The 16,864-nt window shown below is 50.2% G+C and overlaps 1 protein-coding gene across 7 annotated transcripts in view; it reads left to right on the forward strand.

Annotated features, from left to right (window-relative positions):
* SH3PXD2A (SH3 and PX domains 2A) overlaps positions 1-16,864 on the forward strand; it is a 262,938-nt gene that overhangs the window by 158,302 nt on the left and 87,772 nt on the right. For all 7 annotated transcript variants that reach the window (XM_060171382.1, XM_060171386.1, XM_060171384.1 and 4 more), the window contains one exon: positions 2,032-2,123. In XM_060171382.1, coding sequence (XP_060027365.1) covers positions 2,032-2,123 — 92 coding nt within the window. The remainder of the gene's footprint in view (positions 1-2,031; positions 2,124-16,864) is intronic.

Genomic DNA, 16,864 nt, shown 5'->3' on the forward strand with positions numbered 1-16,864 from the left:
GACTTGACAGAGCCTCAGGCATGAGAGTCTGTTTGCATAACCATTATGCTATCTACCCCCACCTTAGAGGCCACTTTTTCCATTTTGTTGTTGTTGGAGAAGACAGAGAGGGGGAGAGAAAGATAGACACCTGCAGATCAGCTTCACTGCTTGTGGGAAGTGGGGGGCGAGAACTGGGATCCTTATGCTGGTCCTTGCACTTCGCATCATGTGGCTTAACCCAGTGCACTACTGTCCAGTCCCCTGCAGCTTACTTTCTAACAGTCTCCCCACCCCCTCCTGGCCCTGCAGATGGGCTGCACAGCCTCCCTGTGCATTCAGCTCCTCTCCTCGTCTGTAATATGGCCATGACCTCTGCCGCCATCAGGGCCACTGGTAAGGTTTCCAATGTCAGCACGCAGAGCTGCCAGATCAGGTCTTTGCAGCTGAAGCAGCCCCAGAAGAGGGAGCCAGGGGGACCCAGGCACTTGGCAAGCTCCTGTCAGACTAGCCTCTGACCCTGAGCCTCCATGTCAGCAGTCAGTCATGCTCCACCACTGTTGACTCCTGTCTCCCTGGTTTTGCTCCTCCTTTTCCCATTCAAGTCTGGAGTTTCCCTGGCACTGTCCCTCAGTCCTGCCTGGCAGTGGCCTCTCCTGTGTGTTTTGGCTGGAAGGTCATTGCAGTGCTTTGTCTCTACACTGAATGGCAGGGTCTTGCCCCACACTCCACACCTCCCATGTAGGACTAAGGCCAGCTTAGGGGCCCCAAGCTGTAGGTGTGGAGGACTGGGCTGTAGCAGGAAGCTCATCACTGTCTGACTCTGACCCCTTGCTTTGCATTCACAGACTCTCAGCCCTCCCTGGATCCTCTCCTCTCTGCCTGTACAAGGCCCATGAGTTCCTCTGGCCTATCTCATGTCAAACCATTTAAGAATTATCCTCCTTCTCCTCCTCCTCCTCCTCCTCCTCCTCCTGTTTCTCCTCCTCCTCCTCCTGTTTCTCCTCCTCCTCCTCCTGCTCTTCCTCCTCCTCCTCCTGCTCCTCCTCCTCCTCCTTCTTCTTCTTCTTATTTTTCACAGAGACAGACAGACAGAGAGAGAGAGAGAGAGAGAAAGACCAGAGCATCACTCAGCTTTGAAATAAGGGGGGGACTGGAGTAGATAGCATTATGGTTATACAAAGAGACTCTCATGCCTGAGGCTCCAAAGTCTCAGGTTCAATCCCCCACACCACCATAAGCCAGAGCTGAACAGTGCTTTCATTAAAAAAAAAAAAAAAAAAAAAAAAGTCTTCTCCTACTGTCTGGCTTGATCAGGGGCATCTAGGTTCATCCCATATCCCCTCTGCCTTGCTCAGTGCACTTAGGCCACATGACCTCATTCAGCTTCTGGAAGCATCATGCTTGGTCTACCTGCCCCACCTTGGCCAGCTTATTTTTACCTGCTGATTACTGTCTTCCTTTGGAATTCAGCTAAGGAATCTTTCCTAAAATCTATTTCTTCTAGCCTTCCTAGTTGTTCCTAAGTCAAATTCTGCCTTCAGTAGAATTATCAAGTTGTCATTAGATGATCAACTGTGCAGTCAGTGTGTAAGGAATGATCATCTGGTGGGTCATGCAGCTGGGAGGATAAGACTCTGGGTTCTCAGCCAAGGATCTTAGCCTTACTGGTACCCTCCCTGCTTATGTATATCAGAGCACTTCTCAATTTAGGCTTATGGTGGTGCTGGGGATTGAATCTGGGATCTGGAAGCCTCAGGGATGAGAGTCTGTTTGCATAACATTATGCTATCCCCCCTGCCCTGAATGATATCTGGATGGGTAAAATGCATGGACAGATGATTGCATGTATGGGTTGAAGATTGTTTTACTAGTTAATCTGATTAGTTGCTTTGCAGATTAGTTGTCTGGTTTGAGTGAGTGATTAGCTGGCCAACTGTGTCTCCAGCCCTCAATCCTCCCCTGTTAACTATCAGTTTAAGCTGACTCTGGTTTGGCTTTCCCTGTACCCAGCTTCATCAAGCCTAATGCCCTTTCTTCCTGTCTCTGCAGGCCCTGATCCGCCTGCCTCCTCACATCTCACAGTGTGATGAAGTCTTTCGCTTCTTTGAAACCAGACCAGAAGATGTCAACCCGCCCAAAGAGTGAGTAGTGCCCAGGCCTCTCCTTTGCACTTGGGAGTTGTGCCTATTGCTAAGGCCAGCCTGGAGAAGCACAGCGTGGGGACACGTGGGAAGGGAAAACTGGCAAGGCCATCCAGACCAGGGACATGTGGGCCACAGGCCTTTCCCAGCTCCATTGCCAAATCTTGTTCTTACCCCAGGACTGGCAAGTGAGGGTGACTTTGCCCTCGGGGAAGAGGTTTCCAGGTAAATGCTTTCCAATTCACAGATGTGAGTGCAAATGTGGTAACAAAAATACAGTGATGCTGCCATTCAGATATATATAACAGTGTGGGTGGAGCAACTGCCGAATGGTACTTTCTTGTAGCCATTTATGAGAGGCGAGTAGTCCTGACGACAGAGGAGGGAGCAGGAGTCAAAAGATCCAGGATCCTTATGGTCACGTGTGTGATGGTCATGAGCTTTGAGCCCAGCGCTTTGCTTCCAAGGGGCGTGGTGCTGGTTGATATTCGACATTTGGGAAGAAAGAGGGTCACAAGCAGGTCTTTATTTTTCTCTGGAGTCAGGGTGCTCTAGGGCTGCCCACCTGTGTGGTCTCTCACACCCATGTGGCCACACCCCATCTGATGGCCTAACTCATACAGCCCCTCACCAACACGCCCTGGGCTAGGTCTCAATGGAGAGAGGGTGGACAGCATGAGGCAGCCAAGGAAGAGTATCGACTGGAAGGCAGCACTGGGGAGAAGGTTGGACTGCTCTCACTCCTTACCTCTATTTTTCTAGAGTCTTAAAGGACCAGAGTGAGTAAGGCAGGTGGGGTGGGTCTTACAGAAACTGAGGTGCACAGAATTATGTGGGGGTGGGCAGGAGGACCTTCCAGCCAGGGCCGGCACATGGAAAATGCTTGAGTTTTGTTCAGGGGAGGTAATGGACTATAATAGGAGGTGGCTAAGCGCATACACGATCTCTGCAGATCACAGCATCGCCTTGCAAAGCATTTGGCCTGGAAGTCACTGAGTCACCATGGCTCTGGGGACTCGTCTGCCTCTTTCTTGCAGTGCTCTTGGCCACCTGGGATGCTTCACAATTTATCTGGCAGGTGTGACCCTGAGAGCAGGAAACCCCTGCACAAGACAGACCCAAGACTCAGAAAGTGGGGTCCCCGGAGAACAACTCTCAAGGGCTTCTCCCTGCCAGGCTTCCAGGACAGGCCAGGTCGGGCCTGTGGTCCACTATAGAGAGCCTGAGGGAGTCGCATAGGTGACCCTGGGCCACCAGACTGACCATCCCCCAGACAACACCTGCACCCCTTCACTCAGGGCCTCCTCCTCTATCCAGAAATGCAAACATGAGATCAAGTAACAGTGTGTTTTGACTCTGGGGGGCGGCTGTGGAATGACTTACCAAATGATCAGAGCCTGTGCATTTTGCTAGAATCTTGTAGATAACCCCCCATCCCCAGCCTTTCAAGTGTTCATGGGGCTGAGCTGGAGAGATTCTGTCCCTTCTCCATCTTGCAGGAGAGACAGAGCAAAGCAAGCCCGCCTCAGTGTGTGTGTGTGTGTGTGTGTGTGTGTGTGTGTGTGTGTGTCGGAGGGGAAGCCCCAGTCCCTGGTCTTTGATCCCAGGCCCCCTGTTGGTTTCCAAGTGAGGAGAACAGAGTCATTTCTAACTGCTGGTAGTTGTTCTTCTAGACCACTGGCCTGGCACAGAAAGAATGTTCTAGAAAGACCATCAAAGGCTCTCTTGATGAGCCTGACAGAGCTGTCATGGTGGTTTTGTCTCCTCCCTCAGCCTCCCCATGAACTTCATTTTAAGGCCCTGTCCTGTAACAACCAGCTCTAGCTGGGCTGTCGTGCTGCTCAAGTGTGAGCAGGGCTGGGCTTGCTGGGGCCCTGGCTCAGGCTGCAGGCCCTGGAGCCTTTCTAGACTCATCTGCGTCCTTCACAGCCCTCCACCCTATGTGTCAGCACAGCCTGCAGACACTCCCTGTGGACTTTACCTGGCTCTGACCACACCCCAGGTCTCCCTGGCCAAATATCTCACTGTAGCTCTGCAGGGCATATTGTCAACTCAGCAAAAGAATGGCCATTTAAAAATAGGTGTCAGGGGACTGGGTGGTGGTGCACAAAGCAGTCATAAGGTTCAAGCCCCTGGTCCATACCTGTAGGAGAAAGCTTCACAAGTGGTGAAACAGATAGATAGATAGATAGATAGATAGATAGATAGATAGATAGATAGATAGATGGCAGCTATACATCAATTTTCCTGTGTGAGTCTCTGATGTTCCATGTCCTATCCCTGGCTCCACCATAAGCCAGAGCTGAGCGAGAGCGACTGGGAAAATAGCTCAACTGGTAAAGCACCAGACTTTCATGCCTGCCTCTTTGCTGTGTGCAAGACCTAGGTTCAAGCCCCCCCCCACACACACACACACACACACTGAAGGCAGCTTTGGTGGTATAGTCACTTTGACCATCTCTTCCTCTCTGTATGAAAAGAAGAGAGAGAGAGAGAGAATAAGTAGAAGATATGTCAGGGCACTGGGGAGGGAACTCAGTAATAAGCACAGACTTTGTATATACAAGGTTCTGGGCTTGATCCCAGCACTGAAAGAGAGAGAGAAAGAGAGAGGGATCTGTATGTGATGCCACCCCTCCACTTGGCATTCCCATGCTTCCTGGTCACTGGGAACCACACCCTCCCACCCTACTCTGCTGTCACCCAGCCTCTGGCTCACACCTCACACCTGCCTCTATGCACTCAGCCACCATGGCCTTGCAGGGCACTCTGTCTGCTGGACCCTGGCCCTGCCCTAGGCCTTCTTGTCCAGTAGTCTTGCAAATACACACTCTCCACACGCTGCCTCAGAACTTGTCACCACCACACATGTGACCTGTAGCTTACTGGGGTGACTGTGAGTCTATCTGGGAGATGCCAGGAGATGGGGGCCTTGTCCTGCTCCATTCATGCCTCCCGGAGCAGGCATCCAGGTGCTGGACGATGAGTGACTGGCTCATGCCATCCAGACCGGGGGGGTGGGGTGGGGGGAGTAGTCAACTCAGTGCAGCTCGTCTAAGTGTTAGGGCCAGACCTGAACTCAGGCAGGCCAGCTCTGGGCTGATACCTTGATCGTAGCTGTGACTGTCACTCAGCTCAGATGCCTCATGAATGAGGTTTGTCCTCAACGGTGTTCCTCCCTGTTCCAACCTAGGCCAGGGCAGGTGACACTAACCTTGACCCCTTGACATTTGTTTTTGAGGATGTGTGCTCGTGAGCGGCTGGAGATAGAACAGGAGTGAGTGAGTGAGTGAGTGAGTGGGTGCGCATGTGTGTTGTTAAAATTCGGAGGCTCTTGCCGGGCGGTCTAGCTTCACGGGCGGGTAACAGAGACACGGAGACAATGGCTGGGCAGGGAAGCTGTATTTCTTTATTCAGGAACAACGATTCATAAACTAAGACAAACTAATCACCAAACAGAACTCTGCTGTCTCTTTGCGGCGGCACAAGCACACTCTCTCTTACTCCGGAACTCAGGAACTCCTCTCGCAAGCACTCTCTCTAACTCTGGAACTCGGGAACTCTCGAACTCTGCAACTCTTCAACTCTCGAACTCTGAAACTCTTCCACTGTGGAACTCTCTCTTACTCTGGAACTCAGGAACTCTGGAACTCTGTCACTCTGCAACTCTGGTGGGTTTCCTAGGGGTGGGGCCAAGCGGGCCCGCGAAATTAACAGGACTGATCTAATTCTCTTGGCGGGGAAGAACTAGAACCCAATGTAAAGCATACAACACATGTGCATGTGTGTTTGTTCACTTAGACACGTGAAAGTCTTGGTGGTGGAGCAGAAAGGAAAAGAGAGGTGTTAGCCCTATTGGCCAGCCATCTCCTCTGCACAGAATAGCCTCTCCTTTCACCTTGGAGCCCCCCTCAAGTTGCCCCCCTTTCCCCACCCCCACACCATTTAGCAATTTGGAGAGGAAGACCTAACTGCATGGATTGCCCTAGGCTGCACAGCCAGGATGAGGGAGACAGGTCTTTCTGGTCCACCTGCTGCAAAGCCCTTTGCCAGTGCTGCCCCAGCCCAGTGTCCCAAGGTAAGCTGGCATGACCATCCAAGCCTCTCCCTGTGTGGATTCAGGGAGCCCATGAGGCTGGTGGTCTGGAGCAGAGTGGTGCTCCCCAACTTCTGAAAGAAACTGGAAGCCTGAGGGAACTCCTTCCTCAGGGCCCTCTGCAAACTGCTGCCCCCTCTGGGCTGCTCTGGGTTCTGCAGGCTCATATCTTTCCCTGAAGCCAGCCAGGCTGGAGTTGAGATTCTAGAAATCCCCATGGGAGGAGCAGAGCCTTGCTAAACAGGTTTTTTGTTCTTCAGCCCTGGGGCCATAGAGCCAGCCTCTGCTGTGGCCTGGAACAATGGCTCAATGTTCCCCGAGGGAGTAAGTGGGAGGAGGGTGGCCCAGGGCCAGATCAGTACTGGCCCTGCCCCAGTCTGCATCTGGCCCAGGGATGTCATGTGTGCCACCCCCACCAGCAGCAGCAGCAGCAGTGCTCCTGGGAGAAGCAGAAAAGGAAGGTTGTCCTTCCAGGAGGCCTGAGCGGACAGTGCGCTGGGCCTGGGCTGGTGGTGGAGGCCCAAGCCAGCCTTGCAGGAGGCTGAGGGGCAGGGTGGACATGAGGTTGGGCATGAGGAAAGCCACCTCTCCTAGGGCCCACTTTCTGGTATATTCCAGAAGGAGCTGGAGGCTGTGCCCACTGTTCAGGGGAAAGCAAGGGACAGGAGGTGGATGTGGTTGTCAGGGCACCCAGCAGAAGGAGGTGTGGCAATGCCCCAAGGATGGGGCTTAATTTGGGGATGTCTCATCCAGGAACCTCCCTGTGGGCCACATGTACCTGCATGCACCATGTCTGGGGGGTCAGCAGGTGAGGTGAGGAGTGGGACACTTGGCCCTCTTCCTGGGAGGCGATGGGAGGTGCTGGGAGTGGCTCAGTCCCTCCTCACCCCAGACAGCTGCCAAGCACCTGCTAATGCCCAACTGACCAAGGCTGGTGAATCAGACACTGAATTATCTTAAACCAACCCTGTAAGTTGAGTTGATTGGAGTTTAAATGCCCCTGTAGCCTAGAATGCTTCGCCTTAGTTCCTGGGATTGGTGTGTATCTGGCTCCACCTCGTGGCAACATTGGTTATTACAGCTGCTAGAAGTACTGCCACCTGCTGAGCAGAGCGTATCAGTATGGTCCTGTAAGCTGTGTGCCTCTTGTTAGCAGACTAGGGCTCTTTGATTCTTGATGGTTTAGTTGGCTCTCAGTGACTAAGTGTCATAGAGTCTGGACTCAAGCCCCAGCTGACCACACAAGAGAAGCTGGGGCCATGGACTGGGTAACCAGCTCCAAACCATGATGCAGAGACTCTACAGATCGGAGAAGAGCTGAGGAAACAGGACCCCACTGCTGCTGTGGTTGGGCAGACAGCAACTGAGGGTTTGATGGTGGGCACCATCCTCAGTCAGGGGTCTCTGGAAGGACGACTCTGGCTTCTCTCTGGGCCCCGAGGATCAGGTACTAGGCTGCAGTTTCTTGTACAAGTCCCCACGCCCTCCCTGCAGCTCTGAGCTAGATGGCTGTGCAGCAGAGGGCCCGGGCGGAGGGACAGCTTCCTGCCTATTGATTCCATTGGCCTGGTGGGTGTCTGTCCACCTTGAACTTCACCCCATCCCCAAGAAGTCCGGACACAGTTTGGCTTCACAAGTCAGCTGCACCTTGACTTCTGGTGCCTGCTTCTCCCTCCCTGCCTCAAGTATCTCAAAAGGCGAGTGGGTGCAGGAGACAGACCTGAAGGCTGTCTTTCTTTCTTTCTTTTCTTTTTTTCTTTCTTTCTTTCTATCTAACAGATGGAGAAAGAGACCACAGCCCTGAAGCTTTCTTCAATGCAGTGGGGACCAGGCTTGAACCTGGTTTGCACATGACAAAGCAGGGCACTATCCAAGTGAGCTATTTTGCCAGTCCAAGATTCCTGACTTTCTGCCAAGGCGAATGCCAGGCAGGCCGCCAGGTGTCCAGCGGAGACCAGTGTGGATGCCACAGATGCAAGCGCTTGTCACCTCCTTCTGAGTGTGTCCAGGAGAGGGTGCCTACCTCTACCACTGAGCTAGTGATCTAAGTGCTTTATGCCTCAGTTTCTCCATTTGCCACATGGGTTCAAGCTGGTGCCTTCTTTCTGGGTGGCTGAAAGAAGTAAGATACTATGCACAAAGCACCCAGAACAGCTCCTTCTGTCCACAGATGCCCTTGCTGCCAGAGGTGCCCCTCCACCCCACCCCACCGCACCCCACCCCCACCCCCAGAAGGAAGTGGTACCAAAACATTTTCATGCCTCAAAGCTTTTTTTCTTAAATTTAATTTTATGTTATTAGTGACTTAATTAATTGATTTACAAAATTATAAGATAACAGGGGTCAAATTCTGCACCATTCTCACCACCAGAGTTCTGTATTCCCATTTCATCCATGGGAAACTATAGTAGTTCTCCCAAGGTCACAGATACGGGTTAACTATTATTTTTATAACCATCTATCTATATTTATATATTTTCACTTTTTTTTTCCTGTGGTCCTACCCTCTCTTCCCTTCCAAGTCACATCCATACCTACCATTACTTCTGAGTGTCCTTCCTCTTTTTCACTTTTTTCTCCAGGTCTTGGTGGAGTTGGAGTTCAAAGCCTTCTGGTCATTTTCACCTAACATTTCTTCCCCTCTGAGGGGGTCGCGCGGTAGCGCAGCGGGTTAAGCACACATGGCACAAAGTGCAAGGACCAGCGTAAGGATCCTGGTTTGAGCCCCTGGCTCCCCACCTGCAAGGGAGTGAAGCAGGTCTGCAGGTGTCTGTTTTTCTCTCCCCCTCTCTGTCTTCCCCTCCTCTCTCCATTTCTCTCTGACCTAACAATGATGACATCAACAACAACAATAATAATAACTATAACAATAAAACAACAAGGGCAACAAAAGGGAAAATAAATAAATAATAGTAAAGAGTATTGACCGAAATTCTTTTTGGGGTGCCAAAGGTGGGAGTTTTGTCTTCTATAATTGCTTTTCTGCCGGACATGGGCATGGGCAGGTCGATCCATACTCCCAGCCTGTTTCTATCTTTCCCTAGTGTGTAGGGCTCTGGAAAAATTAGGTTCCAGGACATATTGGTCATCTTTCCAGGGAAGTTAGGATGGAATCGTGATACCATCTGAAAATTGGTGGCTGAAAGGCAGTGAGATATAAATCATTAATGAGTGGTCTGGGAGGTGGTGCAGTGGCAAAGGCACTAGACTCTCAAGCATGAGGTCCCAAGTTCAATCCCTGGCAGCACATGTACCAGAGTGATGGCTGGTTCTTTTTTTCCTCCGATCTTTCTCATGAATAAATAAATAAATTTTTAAAAATCATTAATGAGGGGTTGGATGGTGGCGCAGCAGGGTAAATGCACATGTGCAAAGCACAAGGACCAGCATAAAGATCCCAGTTAGAGCCCCTAGCTTCCCACCTATGTGGGGGAGTCACTTCATAGGCAGTGAAGCAGGTCTGCAAGTGTCTATCTTTCTCTCCCCCTCTCTGTCTTCCCCTCCTTTCTAGATTTCTCTTTCCTATCCAACAACAATGACAGCAATAACAACAACAATGATAAACAACAAGGGCAACAAAAGGGGAAAAATAGCCTCCAGGAGCAGTGGATTCATAGAGCAGGCACCGAATGCCAGTGATAACCGTCAAGGCAAAAAAAAAAAAAAAAAAGATTAATGAACAGGAACCAAAAAGTAGGAATAGAACAGATGAAAATAGGGATTTTAGGGTGACAAGATGGTGGGGGGTAGATAGCATAATGATTATGCAAACAGACTCTCAAGCCTGAGGCTCCGTCAAATCCCAGGTTCAATCCCCTGCACCACCATAAGCCAGAGCTGAGCAGTGCTCTGGTAAAAAAAAAAAAAAGGGTGACAAGAATTGATGAAGTCTATTTTAGGTATGTTCCTAGGAGGCCATAACTTTAGTATTTTTTGCTTGAGCTTGATGGCTAATATGCAGATGGACAAAAATATTGTCTGGGAAGTTGATATCAGAGTTTAGAACAGTTCAGAAAGTTGGATTAGGACAGAGAGTAGCTCCCAAACTTGAAGAACATCTAGTAATAAAATTAACTGTTTACTCCATGAACCTGACCCAGGGCTTATATGTATTCATATTTAGCACAGGAGCATGTGTAACCTCCAAGTCCCTGTCAGTCTGAGCTCACAGTTCATGGTCACAGCTGGGAACATTCTCGCCTGCACTCGCTTTGGAGCCAGTCTTCCTCGAGTGGCAGAGTAAAATGACCTGGCCTCCCTTTGAACAGTGGGGCAGTCCCTACCATTGCTGCTTTATAGAGAGGACAAGTTCCTGGAGCCCGTGAGACCTCCTTTGTTATTACTTTTTTTTAATATTTATTTATTCTCTTCTGTTGCCCTTGTTTTATTGTTGTAGTTATTATTGTTGTTGTTGTTGGATAGAACAGAGAGAAATGGAGAGAGGAGGGGAAGACAGAGAGGGGGAGAGAAAGACAGACACCTGCAGACCTGCTTCACTGTTTGTGAAGCGACTCTCCTGCAGATGGGGAGCCAGGGGTTCGAACCGTGATCCTTACGCTGGTCCTTGCACTTTGTGCCACCTGCACTTAACCTGCTGCGCTACCACCCGACTCCCCTTTGTTATTACTTTTAAGGTTTATCGTTAAGTATCTGCTCATACAGAAAGGTGTTGCAGGGCCTGGCTTGCCCGAGTGCCCAGTGCTGTGCATGATAGGGAGTTTGGGGGTGTCTGCAAGAGGCAGGTTTCTCTCACTCTAAGAAGCAGCCTTTGAACCCTAGGAGCAACTTGGAGATCTGCTCAGCACTGCAGGATTCTGTTTGTCTGTCTGTCTGTCTGTCTCTCTCTCTCTCACACACACACACACACACACACACACACACACACACACACACACACACACACACCTCTGCAGGTAAATCCACTGTACATGGAGCAAATCAGATTGCTAGCTCCCCTGAAACAAGTCCCTGTCTCTGGCCTAAACAGGGAGAACCAGACCCAGGTGAGAACCAGGCACAGAGCTGGTGCTGTCTTTCAGTGGTGTGTGTGTGTGTGTATTTGTGGGTTTCCTCTGTACCTCCTCTAAAATTCCCTATGTAATGTGTCCTTTTTTATTTTATTGGTCATGGGGCTCTACTTTTTCAAAGAGAAAGAGACCGAGAGATAAAGGGAGAGAGGGAAAAACACCTCAGCACCAAACCTCCCCCCCCACCCCCTATGCAGGGGGGCTGGGCTCGAGCCTGGGTCACGATTATGATAAAGCAGACGCTCTCCACTCCAAGGTGACTGTCTTGCCAGCCCAGCATGTTAGCTGGCCCAGGCTTCCTGTGGGTACCTCATCACAGTGACAGGTGTGCTTACTCACCAGGGGTCTCACTTTTTTTTTGTTTTAGATTTTATTTTTTATTTTTATGTTTGTAATTTTCCCCTTGTTGTTTATCGTCATTGTTATTATTACTGTTGTTACTGCTGTTGTTGTTGGATAGGACAGAGAGTAATGGAGAGAGGAGGAGAAGACAGGAGGAGAGAAAGACAGACACCTGCAGACCTGCTTTACCACCTGTGAAGCAAACCCAGGGGTCTCACTTTTCCAGTAAAGGTGGAATGCTACATGCTGCACCCTCCCCCACTCACCCTCATTTCCCTGGGTGGCTGGATGGCTGACTGGCTGGGAAGATGGACACCCTTCCCTGTCCTTCTCTCAGGGACTCTGTGGCTGAGCTTCTTCAGTGCCATGTCTCTGCCCTTCCAGTGGCTCCCAGGTCTGGTGGGTCATGTAGCCTGGGGGTGCTCTAGCCCTCCCCTTCCCTCGAGGAAACCAGCTATGTGTCCCTACTCCCCTCCCCAGCATGCCTCACCTTCTGAGTGGGGGTGTCAGGGGAACCCCAACCCCCTAAATGGGCCAGCCTTTTTTTATTATTAATTTTAAAATTGGTATTTATTTATTTATTTATTTATTTAACCAGAGCACTAATCAGCTCTGGCTTATGGTGGTCTGGGGAACTGAACCTGGGACTTTGGAGCCTCAGGCAGGAGAGTCTCTTTGCATAGCCATTATGCTATCTAATCTCACTCAGGCCATCCTTTTTGGGCCCCAGCCACCCATTAGCCCCTCCCTAGAACCCCAGCAACTGGCCAGAGCTGTCACTGTCACATAGTCCTAGCTGATCCCCACACAGCAAGGACAACAAAGCACTGAAGGCACAAAGGTGAAGTGACAGGGCAGCATCACAGAGTAAGTGGCTGAAGGCTGAAGGCTGAAGCAGGATCTCTCCACTGCCCCCTGCTTTTCAGACCCCTGTAGCTCTGGGGGCCTTTACCCAGCATGGAGAGTGAAGTCAGAGGAGATGGTGGACAGACAGACAGAGGTTCAGCCAAGCTTTGTCCTTTTGCTATGGAAGAGCAGGGGCAGAGAGCCTCTGGGGTGTTTGGGGCAAGTCCTGGGGTTAGCCTTTCCATTGGCCTCTCGGGGTCACAGCCCCCCCTTTCTCTGCAGGAATTCAGCTTTTTCACTTGGGGCAGGAATTTTGACTGCTCTGGACTGTCCACATGGTGACAATGGGCCCCATTCTCAGCACCCCAGAAAACACAGGCCCTGCAGAGAAAGGACAGATTCTTGTTGGACACAAGGGCCCTCAGAGCCACTGCTGAGATCAGGGCGCAAAGCACTGCATGTTTTCAGGCAGCTCTGTCTGCCCAGACCAAGCTGTGCAAAGGCTCTCCGTAGCCAGAACAAAACCCAGCCAGGGGCTGAGTGGGCTGGGAAGCCCGCACGCTCTCCAGACCCTGGCTGACCCGATGCCCCTCCATCAGCCCTTCCCAACTCCTGGGAGGTATGCTCTGCTGTCTGTGTTGGTTTCTCTGCCAGCCCACAGAGCTCCTCTCACTTAGGGGCAGGAGACTAAGGCCTTGAGAAATTTTCAGTGTTTTTAAAACATGTTCGCCACAGTAAGACATTTCACATTACAATCCAGACAGACAGACAGACATGTAGGTAAGTAGACACCTGAAATAGAAGCTTCACAGAACAGTGTTTAACCTTATTAAATGGTAACTCATTCATTTTCTCTGTTTTATTTTTTTTAACCCTAAACTTAAACCTAATTTAAAATATTTATTTATTTTCCCTTTTGTTGCCTTTATGTTTTTTAAAAATTTTATATTTACTTATTTATTCCCTTTATTATTTTTTTTAATTTCTTTAGTGGGGAAATAATGTTTTACATTCAACAGTACATACAATAGTTTGTACATGCATAACATTCCCCAGTTTCCCATATAACAATACAACCCCCACTGAGTCCTCTGTCATCCTTCTTGGACCTGTATTTATTCCCTTTTGTTGCCCTTGTTGTTTTAGTGTTGTAGTTATTATTATTATTGATGTCATTGTTGTTGGGTAGGACAGAGAGAAATGGAGAGAGGAGGGGAAGACAGAGAGGGGGAGAGAAAGACAGACACCTGCAGACCTGCTTCACCACTTGTGAAGCGACTCCCCTACAGGTGGGGAGCCGGGGGCTGGAACCAGGATCCTTACACCTGTCCTTGTGCTTTGCACCATGTGTGCTTAACCCGCTGCACTACTGCCCGACTCCTAATCCTAATCCTAATCTTAAACCCTAATACCTTTCTACATTTTTAAAATTTCTTTATGAGGGGATTAATATTTTACATTCGACAGTAAATATAATAGTTTATACATGCATAGCATTTCCCAGTTTTCCATACAACAATACAACCCCCACTAGGTCCTCTGTCATCCTTCTTGGACCTGTACTCTCCCCATCCACCCACCCCAGTCTTTTACTTTGGTGCAATACACCAACTCTAGTTCAAGTTCTACTTGTGTTTTCTCTTCTTATCTTGTTTTTCAACTTCTACCTTTCTACATTTTTTATAAAGATTTATTTAGGGTACTAGGCAGTGGCACATCTAATAAAGTGCACATGTTACCCTGTACAAGGACCCAGGTTCAAACCCTCTCTCCCTACCTGCAGGGGGGAAGCTTCAGAAGTGAAGAGGCCTGCAGGTGTCTCTCTTTCTCTGCCCCTCTCTATCTCCCTCTCCCCTCTCAGTTTCTCTCTATTCTATCACATAAATATAAAAAGAGATTTATATGTTTATTTATGACAGAGAGAGAGAGAGAGAGAGCATCAGTGGTGCTAGGGATTGAACCCGGGACCTCAAACATGCAAACCTTGTGCTCTCCCCCACTGCACCACCTATTCTATGCTTTTAAAATGCTCTTGGGGACCCACTCAGTTGATTTCAGGGTTCACTCATGGAGCACATCCTGTCCTCGGAAAAGCACAAGCTGGAAGCGATTTGCTTGACTCCACCCGCCAATGAGAGAACCAGGCCCAGAACCTGGGTGTGTTGACCTTTGATGTCAAACTTGTCCCAGCCTCCCTGCCCCACCTCCACTCTTATCACAGCTTTCCTCCAGTCACCTCTCCCTGCCTCACTCATGATCCTGAAACATCCTGGATTTAAAGCCCAGCATCCAAGCCTCCAACCCGGCCTTCCTCAGCCTGTCCATCTGACGAGCGCCCTCCTCTGGTCCACCTCCTCCTCTGGAGCTCCCTAGCCCTCTCTGCCATTTCCACGCAGTTGAGGAGCCTCTGCTCCTTCAAGGCTCCCTCCTCTGAGAAGCCCTCCCTTGGTGTCTTGCATCCTGGGATCTCTTTTCTCCACTGGAACTGTAGCCATTCCTGTGACCCTCTGCATAGATCGCTTCAGAATGTTCCAGAATGCTCCTTTTCTCATGTACTTTATATTTATTTATTTTTTAATTTTGAACTCTTAAGCATGAGGTCCTGAATTTTTATTTATTTATTTATTTATTTTTACCAGAGCTCAGCTCAGCTCTGGTTTATAGTGGTGCAGGGGATTGAACCTGGGACTTTGGAACCTCAGGCATGAAAGTCTTTTTGCATAACGACTATGCTATCTACTCCTGCCCCCAAGGGATTTTTATTATTATTATTATTCACCAGAGTACTGGCAAATGCTAGAAGAAGATCCAGAGTACTACTTAGCTCTGGCTTATGGTGGTGGTGGGGGGGATTGAACCTGGAACTTGAAGCCTCAGTCAGGCATGAGAGCTTCTTTGCATAACCATTATGCTGTCTATCCCCTGTCTCAGTGCACTTTATAGTTTTGTTCCCCAAACTTTCAGGCCAGCGTTTCTCCCATGTGGCTCCCTTTGCCAGGCAGCCACAACTGAAAAGCTGCTTGTTGAGAGTATGTGTGTTTACTTTGGATAGAGACAAAGAGTAACTGAGAGGGAAGGGATAGAGAGAGAGAGAGATGCTTCCAATACTGCTTCATCACTTTTGAAGCTTCTTCCCTACAGATGGGGGCCAGGGGCTTGAACCTGGGTCCTTGTGCTTAGCAAAATGTGCACTCTACCTGATGTACCACTGCTGAGCCCCTGCTTACTGGTTCTGAGAAGGTGCTTATTGGTTGTCCCAAGAGCAATCAAATCCTCCCCAGTTCCTCAATAACTGTTCATCACTGCTGGCCTAAACTGCACAGCAACTCCCCTTAACGCCTACACCAGGTGCCCATCCCCTCCATACCATGTGGTTGTCAAGGTTATACCAAGAGGCTGCCATCTGGCACCCCTGCCGGTCTTTGCGGCCATTTGTAGGCTCCATGGGGCAGCAGGCACTGCAGCCAGTGTCAGTCGGCAGGCAGGAGGGCAAGAACATGGGGCAGTAAGTTCACAGGGCTGTGTACTCTCTGCCAGCCCTCGCTGAGGGAGCCAGAGGGGCAGGCAAGCAGCTGCAGTCCTGTGGGACCCTGCAGCCCAGTCTTGTGGGGCTTGAGCAGGAAGCATTCTGCACCTGGGCTGTGAGTTTAGCATCCTGAGCTGGGCACACAATCCCTCAGAAGCTCAGCCTCTGCCCCCACGGATGGGCTCACACCACCGGTGCCTGCTGGGAGTTTCCAGGGAAGGGCATAGAGCAGGGGGCACATACACCACCCACAGAAATTGTTCAGTGCCTTCCCTGCTCCCTCCCTCTGGCCACTCCCCCACAGCCCAAAGAGCTCAGCTTGTCTCACTACAAACTGAAAGGAACGCTAACCCTTTGGGTGCCCTTAGACAGTGCTGGACTCTGCTTCTTCTGGCTTATGGCTTCCGCAAAGTAAAATGCACCCCAATAAACAGATCCGGAGCAGGTCGATTCCTGGAGGTCCAAGCCACCCTACAGTATGAACATGGCCGGGTCAGCCCTGCGTAAACTTACCCAACTTGCAGAAGTGGGCTTTACCTGGGTGGGCAGAGCTAGGCAGCTGAAAATGAGGCGGGAAGCTCACCTGCCCCCACCCTGACTGGCACATGCTGCCAGCACGTGTGAGGCACTTAGGAAGCCCTCTTTGAGGGGTGGGGGCATAGCATAATGGTTATGCAAAGAGACTTTCATGCCGGAGGCTCTCAAGTCCCAGGTTTAATCCCCCACACCGCCATCAGCCAGAGCTGAGCAGTGCTCTGGTTAAAAAAAAAAATCCCCTTTGTTTGAAGGATGCCTCTGGGCCCAAGTTTAAATAGCAGGCTTTGGAGCTGGGCTTGGGTCCAAGTATGAAAAGAATACTAGCAAGGACAATGCACCAGCACTATGCAAACCTCCGTCTGCACAC

Source organism: Erinaceus europaeus, chromosome 14 (assembly GCF_950295315.1).
Source record: "Erinaceus europaeus chromosome 14, mEriEur2.1, whole genome shotgun sequence".
NCBI lineage: Eukaryota > Metazoa > Chordata > Mammalia > Eulipotyphla > Erinaceidae > Erinaceus > Erinaceus europaeus.